Here is an 18547-nt window from a genome sequence, read left to right on the forward strand (position 1 = left end):
CCCAGGCTTAACTTGGCCCCACACTGTGTGTGTGAAGGTTTCTGGGTTCAGCTGTTGCGATCTTGCACCTAGTGGCTGGGAGGATTAAATGAGATGGCAAATGCCAGGTGGTAACACAGCGCCTGGCACGTGTTTTCCCCCCATTGTGCCAACTGGGCTTTGCTCACCTGTTGCCCCAGGGCTCGCTCTCCCCGTTGAGCAAGAGCAAGGCAGGAGGATCGATATTTTTTTTTTTTATTTTTACGTGTGTGTGTGTGTGTGTGTGTGTGTGGCCAGCTCAGCCCACCAGAGGGCAGGGCTGGCTGGCATGTGGTGCTGGGGGATTGAACCGCGGTCCCTGTGCTTTACTAAGCTTTTTCTAAGTAGGCGCTTTAGACCACTGAGCCATCTCACCAGCTCCAGGAGGATCGATATTTTTGAGTCTCTCCTGTGCAATTTATAGAGATCTTGTCTCAAAATGAAAAACAAAAAGGGTTGAGGGTGCAGCTCAGTGGTAGGGAGCCCTTTGCTTGCATCTCCTGTACAAAAAATAAATTAAAAAAAAAAAATCCCACCAAAGCATTATTCTGAGAATTCAGAAACTAGATTCTGATGGGTTGGTTACATGGTTTCAAATAGATGTTAAAATAAATGCGAAAAGTGCAACATTTACAACCGTTCTTCATCCACACTCCTTGTTCTTTCCCATAGTTTGGGAGCCTGGCAAGGGCTAAGCTCCCCAGCAGAGCCCGGTTCCATCCACTTGGCCAGCCCAGTCCAGCCTCAGCCAGGTCGATGGGCTGCGGCGCCCCCTGCTGTCTATGTCTGGGAACGGCCCGAGCTCAGCTCCCCTGGCCAGACAGCAGGGGGCGTCCTGGAGGTGGAAGAGCAATCCTGAGGCTGGGGTTCAAGCAGATTTTTGTGACCTTCATAGATATGAGTGTGCCCAGAGAGGGTGCTGGCTATCACAGAGCTTAGCCTCTGCTGCAGGTCTGTCTCCTCTGGTGTGTTAGGAACACACCGCCACCCAGGGCTCTGCCACAGCACACTGGATGCCCTGCTCCTCTCAGCCCGCTTACCCCAGGACCCCCACAGCTAGCAGCTCTGTCCCCAGCCCAAGCTTTATTCCCTGGAAGCCAAGTCCATGACCTGCCCCTTTCCCTCAGATAGGACCTTGCTCTGTTATCCTCAAACTCACAAAAAAGAAAAAAAAACTTTTTTTTTTTTTTAGTTAGGACCTGGATTTTTTAAGTCATTTATAAAGCCATCACATTGTCATCTTGTCTGTGAAAGATCTTATATTTGTGTGGTTTTGCATATATTAAAGTTATTTTCATACATTTTCTGATTGGTTCACACAAAGATCCTATGAAAGACCAATGGTCAACACTGACCCATTTTACAGAGGGAGACATAAAGGATGAAGAAGTTAATGTTCCAGACCACACCCACAAGGCTATGAAGGCCAAATTCCAGTGCTGCATGGGAGTTTTTGGGGTGGTGATGTGAGCTCTGTCCAATGACTGTGCCTGCCCTGGGCCTCCCCTCCACTACTGGTTACTCTCAAGGCCCAGCAGAAGGGAAGGGCTACCCACAGGTGGCCAGTGGCCAAGCTCCCAAACACCCTGATCTCCCGCTTCTCTCCCTCTGTGGGGACTTGTGAAGCCCGTATCTTTTTTCGCATATGGCTTTTCCCTTTGGAAATGGCTCTAGCCCAAGTCCAGCCTGGGACTTCCTAGTTGAAATTCTGGAGACACTGAATAGGGGGGCTCTCAGCTTAGTCATGGCCTGAAGGACTCCACAAAGCACGCCCGTGCAGGGCAGGCAATGGTCCAGGCAAGAGGCAGCTCAGTGGCTGCCTGGGCTGGTCTCAGCAGAGTTTGTGACTGGATACTCAGGCTTTTAAGGTGTGTGTGTGTGTGTGGTCCTGAACTCACACTGCCTCAGCCTCCCAAGTGCTGGGATTACAGGCATGTGTGACCCTACCTGGCTTTGGGATGAGAACATTTTCATCTGCTGCCCTTGCCTAACCACCTGGGATGGCACGGTGGGGGACCGCTGCACTCACAGGCCAATCAGCCCCTTTCACAGATGGGCACTGGTGTTCCAGAATGGGAAGGAACAGGCTACGGCTTTCTTTGCTGTTCATGCCGCTTCCCCTAGGCTCTCAGACCTGAGGGCATCAAGTTGCCTGGAGAAGCACAGACCACCTGCCCACCAGCAGAGGGCCTGCTCTGGAGGCCTGAGGCAGAGCCTGTGGATCCCAGGGTGCCACTGCTGCAGGCCATCCATTGGGACATCGCTTGGGAGGCTGGGGGTAGGGGCAGGGCTGGGAGGGATCTGTAGGCAGAAGACGGGAGAAGGAAGGCATTTTAGTGCAGGCTGGGAAAGGAAGGCGCAGTTTCTGATGCTTTCTGTACCAAATGCCCCTTTTGGATGAATATGCTCCATAAAGGACAAAAAGAGTGGAAGTAGAGGCAGGGGCTGGTAGAACCCATACTTGTGGGTGGGCAGTTTGGTGTGGAAGGCACTTTGAGTACCATGGGTACCTTATGTGTGGGCTCTGGGAAGGAGTTATAGGGCCTTGGAGACCAGAGGTCACCCTTGCCTCACTCAGGGCCTCCCCAGTTTGGGCTCCTTGATGGGGTACCTTGGTACCCCTGGGAGTGGGTGCCTGGCCTCCTCTGTAGGGTTTTCAGCAAAGGAGAATTTGGTCCCAGAGAAAGGATATTGATTAAGGGCTGAAGGATTACTGAGTGCTGGGGACCAGGTGCTGGGAATGCTGGGTACTCAAGACCTGGCTCAGGGATCCCTCAGCTCTGCTTGGGGCCAGTAAGACAGAGACGCCTTCCGCCCAGGCTTAGGCTGGCTCCTTCAGCAGGCTGTCCAGGTAGGTCCTCAGGGCTTGCAGGTGGCCTGAGGGCTGTGCAGAGGGGGTGGTGCCCTGTGGGCTCAGGTAGTGGTCGTACTTCTTCAGGCCACGCAGGGGGTCACAACGGTGTGCTGTGAGCAGCTCCAGGAAGCTCACGCTGTGCAGGGCCAAGAGCCGGGCCTCTGCCTGGGACAAGACGGCTGCCTGCACCAGGGGCTGCAGAGAAGAGAAGCACTGCAGGCTGCTGAAGGAGTAGACATGCTGCGCCAGCTGCGGGCCGGGTGAGATCTCAAGCAGGCGGTACAGGTCGCGCATGGCCAGCACGGTAGCCAGGGCGCTGCTCCTGCTCATGTTTCTCGCCAGGTAGGTCTTGGCCAGGCTCTTGAGTCTGAAGCTCCTGGCTCCAGGAACCTGCTCCCGGATGAGGGGTAGCACAGAGAGGAAGCCCGAGATGGCCTCCTGGAACTCCCAGAGCCTGTTAATGTCCTCCAGGGCCCTGAAGAAGTTGGGGATGCTGGGCCCCCACAGGTTATAGCAGACCAAGATGGGGCGGTTCATTGACTTTAGGAAGCTAAGAAAGTGCCGCAGCCCTGTCTCCAGGGAGACGGCCTTGGTGTAGAAGCTGTTGAAGGCTTCTGGCTGGATGAGCACGCGGAACTTGCTCTCCCGGTTCACAGCCGCCAGCTGGCTAATCTTCTGAGCTGGGCAGGAGAGAAGGGCACGGTGAGGCCTGGGGCACAGCGATGCTGTGGAGGGGGCATCTGATCCATCACCCTCTAGAACTTCTGCCCTTGGACAGGACAGCAGGCAGAACCTGGGAACAGCCTCCAAGCACAGCTCTGACCCAACTCCAAGGCTGGAGTCACAAGGAGAGGCCAGACTGTCTTGCGTGCCACCAGCAGGGTGTCCAGTGGCCCTCTACCCCACCCACCCTAGAGTTTGCCAAACCCATAGAGCACCATCGCTCCTGTCTGTCTTCTCTCTCAGCTGTCACCTGTCCCAGAGACTGGAGACTGCTTCTTCCTAGCCCCATCCCTTAGCTACGGCTTCCAGTCACTCAGTACTATGTAAATACCTGCTGCTTCTGGCTGGTGAGGCTCATCCCAATGTCAAGTTTACACTGCAAGCTAGGGGCAGGGTTCTTGCTCCAGGGGGATAGTGCAGGCCCAGGGCAAGTGCCAAGGGGTAAGGGGTTATCACTCCTATGGCCCTGGTTCTGCCAGCTTCCTGCACACCCTCTTGCAGGTCAGTCCTGTACTCAGGGCCACAGCCTTGTGGGGAGGATGTCTTGGCAAGGAGCCTGCCACTGTTTCTGCTCTGGGGTCTCTGCCCAAGAGGAGGTCTGGTCAGAAGTGAATGCACAGGGTGCCTGCCTCCCTCCAACAACCAGGCCCTGCTCTCAGCTGGTGTCCCTGTTAACCAAGCCACACACCTCAGGGCCCAGGGCTGAGATGGTAGGCTGTCCACCTAGCTGTCACCACCAGGGGTTGGGGCTGGCCACAGGCCTTGCACTCATTTTTTTGTTTTTGTTTTGTACCAGGGATTGAACTCAGGACCTTGTGCTTACCAGGTAAGCACTTGTGTCCCTGAGCTGTTTCCCCAAGCTTTGCAGACAGCTGTCTGCTCTGCTCTTGGGAACACAGAGACTAAGTTAGAAAGGGATGGGGTGACCCAGGAGAACCCACTTTGATTGTCGATCTTGAGGTTAAAGAACACCAGGGGCCTGTCTTCTGCCTGAGGGTTGGTGAGGCTCTGGTCGACAGGGAGGGAGCTGGGCCCCTCCAGCTGCAGGTCGCTGGACTCACTGCTGCTGTCGTCAAGCTCCTGGAAGGACTGCAACACAGAAAAACCAACAGGTCAGGGTATCCGAGGACTGCGGGAGAAGATGGTAAGGTGAGCATGTGCCAGCAGTTTGTGTGCATGAGTGTGTGTGTGAGCCAGCAGAAGCGGGGGCATCTGTGTGCACAGGGGAGGGTGGATTACGGGGAAGTGTGTGCATGACTGTGTGAGGAACAGCTGTAAATGGTGTGGGTCATGTGTAAGGATCATGTGTGTGAGGGACTAGGTGTGAGGGGTGAGGTCACACAGGGAAGTGCAAGCATGCTTGGCTCCGCACAGGTGGCAGAGAATGAGCCTCAAGTGCACTGGGGCACAAGTGTGTGTAAGTGTGAAGTTGTGGGTAAGTGTGCACGGACAAGCTGTGCCATTTGTGGAGATGCAGGGAAAGGGCTAGTCTCTCTGAGCACACTCAGTAGAAATGTGGAAAACTTGTGAAGGGCGGGGAACAGTCCTGGATGATGTTTCTAAAAGGAGCCAGGGACTTGGCTTTGCCTGTCCCCAAAGTTGGCTGAAGTCCCAATGCCTTGTACAAAGGCAAGGTGGAGGGCAGCTCAGCCGCTTGGATGCCATCTCTGGGTGGACACTTCGGTCCCTGGCAGGGAGAGGGCAGTGGGGGAGCTCAGAGCTCAGCACCTATGCCCAGCTGCAGGAGAACTAAGCACTTTGGGTCAGGCTCAGCACCCGAGACCTGGTGCTCCAGTCCCAATGCTTGTCATGGCTGTGGTGTTGTGTGAGAGATTTTGGGTGAAGAGCTAAGCTGGAAGAACTCCACTTGGAGAGATCCCCAGGAGGAGGGCTATGCAGTGTGGGGAGCATCTGAGAGTCCATTGCTGATCATCTGCACAACCACCAAGCTCAGACGTTCAACTTTGGCGAGTCTCCTGTGGAAGCCTCCTGTGCATGGTACCCAGAGACCAGGAGGAAGGGACACATACAGTGTCTTGGGGACAGAGCTCAGTGCCTCTGTTTTCTCTGGCCTCTGGCTGACACCCATGGCCTGGGAGACAATCCTCAACCCAACCCCACTCTGTGGTCCTCTGTGGGGTGAAAGGTGTTTTCCACAAATCTTCAGCCAAGAGGAAGTCACCACAGCCCACAGGCAGGTTCAGAGGGGAGGCTTAGGCTGGCTCCATTGGCATTTCTGGGCCTATGTCAGGCTCACCAACTGATACGATCAGACATCAAGGACAGATCCGTCTAGGGCAGGATTTGTTGACTGCCCCACTCCTTCCAGGCTGGTTTTCCATCTTGCCCAAAGCGTCTTCTCCCCAGAAAGCCTCCCTGAGGCATCTTGCTGGTTGCTGACAGCAGCACCACGGCCTCCGACCTCTTCCCTGGAGCTGTCTTCCATCTCTAGCCTTCTGGGTGCTCCAATGCTTGAGCCATGGATGGGCTGGGCTCCCTGCTGTGTCCTCCCAGGCCCCAGCTCTCTCTTGCCAATAGCTGGGCCCCCTCTCCGTGGGCCACAGCTCATCCTTCTGCCCACCAACATGGCACACTGGGCTTTCTCTTCCTTCTTCTTTCTGTTCCAAACATGAAAGCGCCTTCGGGGTCCTCAGTGCATCCTCCAGGCTCTTTCCATACGGAAGTGCCCCTGCAGGTCCTAGAGCCTTCTTCCTAGCCTTAGACCTGCATTTCCAAGAGCAAAGTTCCCCAGAGGGCAGGGCGGCTACAACTCTAGGCCACTGTCCTAAGTCATTTTCTCCCTGCTGAGACACAATACCCAACACCCACGCCTTAAAGGAAGAGAGGTTTATTTTGGCTCAGTTTGTAGAGGTTTCAGTCCACAGTGAGCTGGCCTCAAGGCAGGGCAGCATGGCGCAGGAGAGCAGCCCATGGCAGGGAAGCAAGGAAACAGGGAGAAGGGAACAGCTGGGGAGGGGGAGAAACCCTTCTGGGCTGCGCCTCCAGTGACATCTTCTAAGCACTCAGCCTCCTAACAGCAAGTCAGCTCTGAACTTATTGAACTAATTCACCTGTGAGTATCACAAATCCATACCCAATGAACCCCTCAAACCCTACCCAAGTACATGAGGTTTGTGTGTGGGAGGTGTCCAGTATAAATCTTTTTTTTTGGTGGAAACGGGGATTGAACTCAGGCCCTGCTCTTGCCAGGGAAGCGCTTATTCCACTGAGCCATCTCCCTGGGCCCTAGATATAAATCTTTTTTTTTTTTTTTTTTTTTTTTTTTTTTTTTTTTTTTTTTTTTTTTTTTTAAATATTTATTTATTTTTATTTATTACATTTATTTATTGTGTGTGTGTGTGGCCAGCTCAGCCCACCAGGGGGCAGGTCTGGCTGGCATGTGGTGCTGGGGATCGAACCGCGGTCCCTGTGATTTGCCAAGCTTGTTTCAAGTAGGTGCTTTAGACCACTGAGCCATCTCTCCAGCCCCCTAGATATAAATCTTGAGAGCCATGTCCCCCATCTTTTCCCCAGGTCACATACAGGACAACCATCAGAGCCTACATTTTACAGCCTCCCATGGGGCCGTGGAGCTGAGTCTTCCTTCCCTAAGGGTACCATGGGGGCTCCTCATGGACAGGGACACCTCTTTCCTAAGCAAGGGTGGGATCTCACAGCCTGACACCTCTTCATCCTCTTGCCTGTGGGGACTGCCATAGGGATGGTCACCCCTGTGGTTAGATTACCAAACACCTTACATTTAGTCCAGGCAGCTGCAAACCCACAATTCCCTCTCCCCTTGAGTTCCAGAGATATAGTCGGGTAATCGAAGGACACTGAAGCAAGACTCTTCTAAAAGGCCAGGGCTACCAGAAGGGAGAGGAGTAGGTAGGGACTCTGGTCCCACCTCAGGCCCAGCTTTATTTTATGGATTAGGATGGCTGGGCATGGGGGAGGGGAGTAGAGGAGAGATGAGGACAAGGCTGAGATATGACTAGATGGACCGAGAAAGGGAAGAAGGCAATCAGTGTGGAAAGATGGAGGCCAATAGGTGAGGCCAGGAGAGGAAACAGGAAAAAAAAGTCTGAGAATCAATGGAGTGAGAAACACTGAGAACTCAACATGGTGGAGGGGGCAACAGCTTGGAATTGACAAAGTGCTTGTGTGGGTTCTGAGCCGAGTCCTCTTTTTTCTTTTTTTGTGGTACTGGTGATTGAACTCAGGACCCTGCGCTTGCCAGGCAGGCACTTATTCTACTGAGCTATCTCACCAGTCCCTGAGTCCTCTTTGATAGTCTCTGAAAGAGGCCACAGGAATGCCCAGTCCGTTAGACTGAGTCCCTAGGTTGGGCTTCTCTGAATGCAAACTGACAGCCACATGGGATCCAGGACGTATGTGACTAGGAACACACACTCCATCAGGCTGACCGGCTGTGTCCACCTCACTCATTTCCATCAGAGACCCCCCCGGCCTGAGCCAGACACATCAGTGTGCACTGAGCTTGACAGTGCACACCTGACAGTGGCCTCAGGCAGGCATGCAGAAAGTGCTAGCTGGCAGTGCAGCCAGCTTCCCAAAGCCTTGGAGGTGGAGCTGTTGTCCCTTGCTGTATCACACCTTGTAGGTAACATCACCTCCACTCAAGCCTCATCCACGTAACTGGACATTAGTAGCAGTCATAAAAACAAAACAAAACAAAACAAAAAAAAAAAAAAAAAAAAAAAAAAACGCTGGAAGCCGAGACTGCATCACAGGCCACCCAAATCAGAATCTCCTGGTGTGGGACCCATGAATGCATAAGTGCTAAAACTCCCCAGTGCCTAGGCAGCCTTGGGGATCATTGTTTTCCCTGTGGATTAGTTCCCATATTTGGGCATTGGCCAATCAGACCTCTTGTTGGTCAGCATCCACCTCCTGGTGACAGTGACATGCAGTGAGTCCCCAAGTTCCTAAGAGCCCTTCAGGGGCTGGAGAGATGGCTCAGTGGTCTAAAGCACCTACTTGGAACAAGCTTGGCAAAGCACAGGGACCGCGGTTCGATCCCCCAGCACCACATGCCAGCCAGCTGCGCCCCCTGGTGGGCTGAGCTGGCCACACACACACACACACACACACACACTAAATAAATAAATAATTTAAAAAAGAGCCCTTCAGTGCCCAGGCCTCAGCGAACACGACACACACATTTCTGGTTCTTGCAGCCACAAACTTCCAGCTCCTGCAATGTCACAAAGGCCCAGCAGATAGGTCACATGGGTTGGTGCTAGCCCATGCCCTCCATGGCCACTTGCAGATGACACTGTGCCCCACCTTCCCTACCAAGCACTCCAACTCTTTCTGATATGCATATTCATCAGTGCATATGAATATATGTATATTCACCAGTGCATATGAATATATGCATATTCACCAGTGCCATGGACCTCTAGGACCAGCTGCTCCCATGGGCCTCCTTCCTTGGCTGGTCACCACTGCCATCCTGGTGAGGCCCTCTCCTACTTCCATTTGGTCCTGCTGCTGCTGCTAAGGCTCTGGAACTGGGCATCTGTCACAAAAGTGGGTGAGGGCACCCATCTCCTTCAGCTGTGGATCCTGACAGGTCCTGCTGGAGGCGGAGCTGACATCCCCTGCATGTCACATGGTTAGCACAGTCCACACCCCAGGGACTCCCAAAGCAGGCCCGAGTCTCACCCTCCACCCTGGCTACTGCTGTGCCAAACAGCTACTTCCTTGCTCTAAGTCTGCCTGAGCTCCCAACAGAGACAGCACAGATGCAGAGGAAGTCCATGCAATGGTCCTTCCAAGCCCTGGACCACACAGAAGAGGTGCCGCTTGAGCAGACCAGCCTTCTACTAGCTCTTGACTGAGGCTTAACAAAGGCCATGGGCAGGGAGCATGTGGGACCAGATGGCCTGGAATATCCCATTCCCCAGCATGGAAGTGGGAATTCGCAGCAGGAATACCGTGGGCACCGTAAGGTGACCATCGGTGTGAAGGGACTCAGAAAGTCAGGGAGCAGTGTAACAGGGGGACCCAACTACTTAAAAAAGTCTATTTGAAGGCCTGGGATTCTGGTGATGGTTAATTGTTCACTGTCACCTCTAATGAATACACACAGAAGCAGCGGGCTCTGCTCTCTCCCACCGAGTCTATTCTCCAAAGTGAGTGCCACCTTCTAGCTGTGTACCTTTCCATAAACTGAAACACACCCATCCTGTCCTGTGATTAACCCTACATCCCTTCCAGACTCCTTGCTGACAGCTGGAGATTGGACGTGTCCCTCTTTCGCCCCATGGCCCCACCCTACTCTTCAGCACCACCCTCCTGATGTCTGATGCGGCTCCGGGCACCTGTCTTTTCTCCACCTTTCCTTCCCCAGTCAGTGACAGCTTTAGCTTTCTCATGATCAAAGGATGGAGAGTGGGCAGGTAGTAGAGGATACGGGGCTACACGTGGGGAACAGGAAAACAATGGGCGCTAAGGGCTCAGCCTGTGTAATCATGTGGATGGTTCAGCCATTCTTGGAGGAAGAGAGGCTGGGGTTGAGGTACCTGGAGCTGTGGAAAAGCCACAGCCGTACTAGTCAGGCAGGCAGTAGCAGGCAGTGAGGGTACAGCTGGGGCAAGGAGATCCCAGGGACCAGAGAAAATACAGGGTCAGGACCAGTGGTAGAAGTCTGGGAGAGGGACCCAGAGTGTGGCCAAGGCCACCCAGGACTAAATGGGGCACTGTGCTCAGTGGGTAGAGATGGAGACACCTTTCAGGATGTTGAGAAGGAAGCATAAGCTCTAGAAGATGCAGAAGCTGTGAAGACAGAGTGCCAGAGTGAGGGTGTCGAGTCACAAGGCTGGCTGCCAGGGGCAGGCTGACGGCCCTTCTACCTAATGCTGAGGACAGGAGAAGGGTTGGATGGGGACAGGTGAATCCAAAATCAGGCAGCAAAGTGTCCACAATCCCAAGCCACTAGGGGCTCTTGTCTTCTCCCTGCAACAGATGGTACAATCACCAGCAGAGAGCGAGGGGCTGATGAGACCCAGGGAGCATCGCATAGCACAAGGAGTGGCGTCAGGGTAGCAAAGCTCCTTGGAGGCTATAGGTTGTCCTTTGCAGGTGTCTTCCTGGTGGCTTTTCCTCGACAGATCTGGCCTCCAGGGGGCAGCTGGTAGGCAGCGGGCTTCTGAGTCCCTCCTGGGCTGTCTCTGCCTAACCATAAGCCTGGTGGGCAGGGAGCAGAGAGCTTGGTTATGAATGACCCGAACGGGGAGGGGTTGACTGCTGGGGGAGATGACACAGAGCCAAACGCTTCAGGTACAGGAAGCAGTGCTGAATCTGGTTCAGAGATGGGCAGATGTGGTGGTGAGGTGTGGGTAGCCATAGGACTGGTGGCTAATGTGGGATAGGATGGTGATCTTGGAAAGTCAAAGAGCAGAGGTCATGAAGGTGATGTTGATGTCACTCGGGAGGAGGGCAGGACCAAGTGAGGAGGCTACGCTCACATCTGCCTGCTTTAAAGGGAGGTGGATGGACCCCTGAGATAGACAAGGATTGAGGAGATCCCTGAGAGCTGGAGGTCTGATGCCCACCCCCCACCTCTGATGTGTGGGAGGAAGTGAGGACCAGAGTCCCCAAGGGAAACTGAGCCTCAGTGCAGCCTGCTGGCTGTGGAATAAGGGCTCACAACAGTGATCATTCAGCAAGTGTTTATTGGGTGGCGCCATATGCTGGGGCTTAGGACAGCTGCATGGGCTGGTGTCCTGTAAGAGGCCCAGGGAAAGGCTTAGGAGGAGCTGGGTGCTGGGAAGGCAACAGAGGGTGAGAGAAGACCCCTTCTTGGGCAAAGAGGCCTGTGAGAAGGGTGACCTGAACTTCAGCCATGGCCAAGGTCCCCATGGCTGGGTCCCAGGGCAGGGGGTCTGGCTGCAAGGTGGGGGTAACAGCTATAGAGAGAGGAGGCTCTTGGGGCTCTCACAGGCCTGGCTCTGGGGAGCCTGGCCAGGGTTGAGGGGTCTCTTGGGTTTGTGCGATGGTGGAGATGCAACTGGAGGGGCATCCGTGGGGCGGGGACCTGTAATCCAAATCCCCTGGGGGAGCCCCTACCCCTAGAGCTGGGAGTGCTGAGCCCTCCTGTGTCTCCTGGTGGAAAAGACATTACGATGGGAGGCTGTGAAGGAGAGGAGGGAAAAAACCCTGTTGAGCTGCTGGGCCTACTGGGAGGGTCCCTGGAGGGCACAGCTGCAGGATGACGCTGTCCTGAGTCTGTAGGGCAGGTTGAAGATCTCTCGCAGGCGGCTAGCAAGCTCCTGGGTGTTGTGCGGACACCTGGGAGGCACTGTGGTGACAGGGATGGTAGCCTGGGCCATGGGGGGCGACAGAGTCTGTTGTATAGTGGTCTGATAGTGGCGGAGGATGCGGTGAACGCTGATGGCTCTCTGGGCCCTGTGCAAGCGCTTGTGGATCCCTCGAAGGATGGTAGCGAGCTTCTGGTAGTCATGAGGCTGGCGGGGACACTTGGTGCTGGGGGCTGCAGCAGGCTGGACAGGATGCTGGGGAGGCCAAGCTGGGGAGCAGCATGTGGCTGGGGGCTGATGGGAGGCCCCTTGTGCTCTCTGCAGCAGGGAAGAGGCTGGCGAGGAGGGTGGCTTGGTGGTCTCCGGTGGCTCCAGGCACTTCCAACACAGAACCTCAGCCTGAGTGCTGGAAGCAACCTTGGGCCACCAGTCCAGCCTTTCGCTCTACCCCGTCCCTTGCCCTGGACAGGAGACAGCCCAGCCTCGGGTAACACTGCCAATGACAGATAGGTCACTAGCCACGAAGCTACAAAATGGCTTTAAAGGTTGTTTTTTGTTTGCTTGTTTGTTTTGTTTTTTTTCCTTACATAGAGACAAAAACTTGCTAGACTGGCTCCTGTGAGCTCACATCTTTTCCCCCAACAGTCCTCACTGCCTGGGACAGGCAGGGGACAGATGCTCATCCAACCCTCCTCATGGAGGATTTGGGGAACAGGAAATGCATGAGGAAGTTGCAAAGGCCTAGGACATTGCAGAGGACAGTGGGATCTGGAAGGAATCATGCTACTGGGCATCTTGGAAGAGCCATCTGGCCACTAAGGTGCCCAACCTGGCATGGGAAAGAGGGCAGGGTGCTCAAGGCATGTGGCTAGCACTTGCGGAGACTTTTTGGGATACATTAAGTCTCGCCGTCTAGCTGGAAAATTCCACCCTCCCCTGTGCAAGGCAAGTTTGAGAGTCACCCATGGTGAGTGTGGCCCCTGGGACCTGGAACGGGGGCAGCAGGAGTCCTGGGCTGGCCTCCTGGGCAACTCACCAAGTTCTCAGCATCGGAGTCTTCTGAGCTGCTGATCACCACGATGGGCTCATCTGGAATGGGAGCAGGTGCAGCATTAGGCCCATCTGGCTGCACACCTGGATGGAGAACGTGTTAGCTGGGGCCAGGGGGTCATGGGTCAGGGTGTGGGGTCCAGTGGGCTGGGGGCGACAGTGTTCTGCCAGGGGCAACGAGAACGTGTGCTGTGTGTGCCAGTGGACCTGCTCTGAGTTTGGGTTTTTCACAAATGGATTTCTATCATTTTCAGTTGGGCCTCATCTGTTTATATTTATTTAAGCTACTGGCCATCAGTTTAGAATTTTCTCCCTATACAAACAACCTGACAACCATCCTGGATTTGGAACTTTTCTGGAACTAAACTCAACCCTTATTTTCTTCTATTTTGAGACAGGATCTCGCTAAATCCCTAAGTTGCCCAGGTTGGGCTCCAACTCGTGATAACTACTGCCTCAGCCTCCCAAAGTACTGGGATGCAGGTATGCAGCACCACCCCTGGCCGCAACATTTTGCAACCCTAGAGATGAACTTTGATTTGCTCCGATCTCAAGGAACAGCAGGCAGGGCAGCTTGCGTGACCAGGGTAGGGGCTCCATCGGGAACCTCTGCAGGCCCTCTAGTTGCACAATACTGGGGTTGACCTCGACACCTTCCTGGGGACTCAGTCTCCCTGTCTAGTAGGATTCATAAAAGATACTAATGGGAACAAAGGAGACACCTAGGTGGGTGGCGTTTGCAGAACAGGGGAAACGTGCAAGTAGACTTCACCCAGCCTTCTCTGGGAGTGCTGGATGCTCGCCAATAAGCATTTCCCGTACTGCAACCGCCTGTGTAGAGGGGCCTGGGTTGGGTGCTGAAGTGAGTGGGGGAAAGGACTTAAGGAATAATCTGACCCAGACCTCAGAGTTCCCAAGCTGGAACTGAGCAAGGCATATGGGACTCCCACCCTTGGGCAGGTTGTGGGCTGGCCCTCCCTGTTCTGTGGTGGTTCAGTGTAGGACACACAGGGAGACCCTGTGGGATCTGGGCTCCCTGGAGATCAGAATGCAGAGGGGGCCTCCCTCTACCACTGCCACCCCACCCCCACCCTACCTGCCTCTGCAGCAACGCTGGTCACTTGGGTGTTGTTGGGCTGCAAGACCTCTTTTCCCTCACTGGGGCTCTCAGGCTGGGCAGGCCTGTCCAGGTGCGGGGGCGAGACTGCCCTGGAGGTGCTGGGCCTGGGCTGCTCGCTGGGGCTGGGATCCAAGGGCAACTCCTTGTCCTCCTCCGACTCCAACTTGATGACCTTCCTGGAGCACTGGGTCTGGCAGGACTTTCTCTTCTTAGGGGAAGGTTCATTGGAGACCTGCGTGGTAGGGAGTCACAGAGCTGGGTCAGGTCTCTTGAGGGTTGGTGGTCAGAGAACCAGACTGGCTAGCAGGTGCCTGTAGCCACATTTTCTTTTATTTTTATTTTTTCAGTACTAGGGATTGAACCCAGGACTCTGCATACCAGCAAGCACTCTGTCATGAAGCGGCATCCTCAGTCCTTTTTATTTTTAATTTTGAGACTCGGTCTTGATAGTGCTGCCCAGCCTGGGCTAAAATGTGTGATACTCTTGCCTCGGCCTCTTGAGTAGCTAAGATCACAGGCTTGTGCTACCATGCTCAGTGCTGTGGTCCTATCTCAGTTCCACCTCCCTCTGTCACTGTGCCCTCTCCTCTGCTCTCTGCCATTCAAATCATGCCTCGTGCATACAGGAAGTCTCCCAGGCTACCATGCACCTTGGTCCTGGTGCAGGCTGCCAGCCCCTGCCAGCCTCTGAGGGCCCTGGGGTCTCAGTGGCTAGTTGGGCTGAAGCCGCTCATGCTCAGCTTCCTGACGGTGTAGCTAAGAGCAAGGGACAGGGCTGACTGAGTATCAAGCAGACCCTTCCTCACGAGGAGCCAATAACAGCCAGGAGTCTTCCCCACCGCTCCCTGCATGGGTGGAGCTGGGCCTGGGGGAGGGAGGCACAACCAATGGACCTTACCTCTCCAGATGAGGGACTTCTGATGGAGAAGGCATAGATGGGCCCTGAGGGTTCTCTGGGGACCAACTGCACTACTGCTGCTGGCTGGGCTTCAGACAGCCCCAGGGCCTTGGCCTGTGCTTTCTGTGCCTCGCTGGGCTGCAAAGTTGGGAAATCAAGAGTCGGAAACAACCCAGGGACTCCAAGCCCACAGCCAATCTCAGGTGCAGTCTCCCTGGCCCTAAGCTTAGTGTTCACTGGAGACAAGGAGCCATCCCTAACCCTGCCAGGACTCCACCTCCTCCAGCCCCTGGGGTGGTGGCCAGCTACGTGTCAATTCTCAAGTCTCCTGATACCTCAGGGTCCCCACTGTCCAGCTCCTCCTCAAGATGTGCCTGAGAGCCAGCGCAGCGTGTGTGCCCAGGAGGAAGGTGCTCACTGCTAAGGACGGCGGCTCCCTCAACAACACAAAGTTCCAGGGGTGAGAAAGAGCCTGGCACCAGGCTGACCCTAGACAGCTAAGTCACAAACCCGGCCAGTGCCTCCAAGTTTCTCAGCTTCCACCTCCCTCTGTAAAATGAAAATAACAACATGTTCCTCGCCCAGCAGTGTGAATGACAGGTTCCACACACGTACAGTGTTTGGAAGAGCACCCAGCACTTCCGAAGTGTCATTAATGCTGTGATGAAGATGGAGATGGAGATAAATGCTGTTTTATGACAACTCCATGGGCTCAGTGCTAAGAGCTTTAGGCATCGATGATGGAATAGGTGGGTGAGCCTGCATACAACCCAGGAGAGCTACTGCTCAGTACGTACTTCAGAGAGACACTAAGAGGAACACCCACACACAGGGCTGGGAGCCTAGCTCAGCAGTAGAGTCCACGCTTAGTATGGACGAGGCCCTAGATTTGATCCCCAGACTGAATAAAACCTATGTTTTTATATTTATATATTTATGTATGTGGACCTGGGGATGGAACTCAAGGGCTTCATAAGGTCTAAGCACTGCGAAAGCAACTGCATTGAAGAATCAATAAACACCTTACAGCAATTCAATGTCAACGGTCTCAACTCCCCAGTCAAAAGACTCAGACTGGAGGACAGCATCAAAGAACAACACGCAGCCATACATTACAACCAGGAGACAGAACTCACCCAAAAAGAAGGCCACCGACTGAAGTAAAGGATTGGAAATGACATGCCTTCATCTGGAGCCTGAAAACAGGAGTCTTTATTTTCAGACTCAGCACATTTTAAGCCAAAGGTGGCCAGAGGAGATAAGAATGGCTACATACTCGTTAAGGGAACAACTCAACAAGAAGAGAAAACAATGGCAAATATCTACGCATTCAATGTTGATGTACCAACTTCAAACAAAACTACTGGACTTAAAAGGCCAGAGAGACACCAACACAATCACAGTGGGAGACTCTGATAACCTCCTTCTTCCAATCAGACAAGTGAACCAGACCAAAACAGACAAACAAAAAACGGTTCTGGCTACCCTGAGCCAGCGGGACTTGCCGGTCCAAGCCCAGGTGCAGCATAAGACCCTCTTCCACCCCCTTGGGACGCCCCCACCACTCCGCAGCACCTCCCCCCCCGTGAGAATTTCTGCCACATTCTAGGGACCCCCAGATCCAGTCCTAGCTCAGGCCCGGTGAGTGTGTGGGAGAGCTTCCTGCTACCCTGTGCCAGCGGGACCTGCCGGTTCCAGCCCAGGCGCAGCGTGGGTGAGACCCTCTTCCACCCTTGGGACGCCCCCCACCACTCAGCAGCACCCCCCCCGCCCGCCGTGTGAGAATTTCTGCTAGGGACCCCCAGATCCAGTCCTAGCCCAGGCCTGGTGAGTGTGTGGGAGAGATTCCGGTTACCCTGCATCTGCGGGACCTGCCGGTCCAAGCCCAGGTGCAGTGGGGTGAGACCCTCTTCCACCCCCTTGGGACCCACCACCACCACTCCGCAGCACCCCACCCCACCCTGCCCACCCAGTGAGAATTTCAGCCACATTCTGGGGAACCCCAGATCCAGTCCTAGCCCAGGCCAAGTGATTGTGTGGGAGAGCTTCCTCTTCCCCTACTCTACCTTGTCCCCTTCAGACTCAGCTCAGGCCTAGCATACAGGCCTGGGGTAAAACCCTGCAGCTGCAATCCATGCAGAGAGAGTAGGGGACAGAACCACCCAGCTAGTCCAGGAGCAGAATATCTTTCCAGAGGGGCACAACAGGTTCACTCCCAAGGGTGGCAGCAGGAAGGAGCTGAACACAGAAGCCAGACCCAAGCCAGGCACAGCTGTATAAATCCAAACTTTGTAGATTTGCACCTGAACTTCAGTAGGTGCTAAGGTTATAACTGCACCAAAGCTCTACAACAAAGGTCAGACGGCAGGGCTACACAAAATGACAATGAGAAGGAGCAAAATGCAATCTCAGACCCCAAGCCCACCCATAACAAGTGCAAAGGACACTAACACAGAACAAATTGGGAATCACACAGCTGAAATCAATGAATCAATGGCTTCTGAAATAAAGAAACAACTGCAGAAAGATATAGAGGAACTCAGACTGGAAATGAAAAAAGAATTCCCTGAATTAATAGCATCTGCAGCAAAGAATCAAATGCAGAAACATATGGAGGAAACCCAATGCCCACCCAGAACAAGTGCAGAGGATACTAGCTCAGCTCAAATGCATGAATTAATAGCATCGATAGTAAATAAGCAACATCAGAAAGTCATAGAGGAACTCAGAGCGCAATTCTTTTCTGAAATAAAAAAAGAATTCTCTGAACTCATAGCATCTGAAGTAAAGAATAAACTAAAGAAACATAGGGAGGAAACCCAATCTAAAACAAACACTGCAGGGGCTGGTGAGATGGCTCAGTGGTCTAAAGCACCTACTTAAAACAAGCTTAGCTAAAGCACAGGGACCGCGGTTCAACCCCCCAGCACCACATGCCAGCCAGCCCCGCCCCCGGTGGGCTGAGCTGGCCACACACACACACACACACACACAGAGAAAAATAAATAAATAATTTTAAAAAATAATAAAACAAACACTGCAGTAAAAGAATTAATAACTGCTTCTAAAGAAGACATTGATTAAAAAAATAGAGATGAGAAAAATGACAGATTCCTTGAATGAGCAATACAGGAAAGAAATAGATCGCATGAAGCAGAGTCAAAGAGATATAAAGGAATTTAAAATCTCAATCACGAGCTTGCAAAACTGTTTAAGTGAAAGTGAAGACAAGAGCTTCAGATCTTGAAGACGCTGGTGCAGCTAGTGAAAAGGTAAGAAAGGCTCTCTTAAAACAACTAGGATGCAGGAAAAAATAATCCATCACCTGCAAGACGATGCAGAGATGAACAAAGTGAGACTAACAGGCATCAATGAGAAAGAAGGAGTCAATACAAATGACGTTAAAAAAATAAGGGCAGAAGTAATAGCAGAAAACTTCCCAAATATGAGGAAACAATCTGACATTCAGGTAACCGAAGCATACAGAACGCAAAGTAACCTCAACCCAATGAAAAACACACCGAGACATATAATAGTCAAGATTCAAGAAATTCAGCACAAGAATAATATACTGAAAGCCGCTAGAGAAAAGAAGC

At 53.4% G+C, this 18547-nt stretch overlaps 1 protein-coding gene across 9 annotated transcripts in view; it reads right to left on the bottom strand.

The window, feature by feature from the left end:
* Positions 1–2346: 2346 nt before the first annotated feature.
* Positions 2347–18547, bottom strand: part of Pml (promyelocytic leukemia) — a 50545-nt gene continuing 34344 nt past the window's right edge. The window contains exons 5-9 of one of the 9 annotated variants that reach the window (XM_023712555.1): positions 14952–15089; positions 14030–14285; positions 12920–12972; positions 4537–4684; positions 2347–3552 (exon numbers count right to left, since the gene is read on the bottom strand). In XM_023712555.1, the coding sequence (XP_023568323.1) occupies positions 2840–3552; positions 4537–4684; positions 12920–12972; positions 14030–14285; positions 14952–15089 (1308 nt within the window). In that variant the 3' untranslated portion in view covers positions 2347–2839. Of the gene's footprint in view, positions 3553–4536; positions 4685–11287; positions 12262–12919; positions 12973–14029; positions 14286–14951; positions 15090–18547 lie in introns of those variants that run through there. The other 8 variants (XM_023712559.1, XM_023712560.1, XM_023712556.1 and 5 more) reach the window with 8 other exon arrangements.

Source organism: Octodon degus, unplaced genomic scaffold (genome assembly GCF_000260255.1).
Source record: "Octodon degus isolate 3935 unplaced genomic scaffold, OctDeg1.0 scaffold00026, whole genome shotgun sequence".
Classification (NCBI taxonomy): Eukaryota; Metazoa; Chordata; class Mammalia; order Rodentia; family Octodontidae; genus Octodon; species Octodon degus.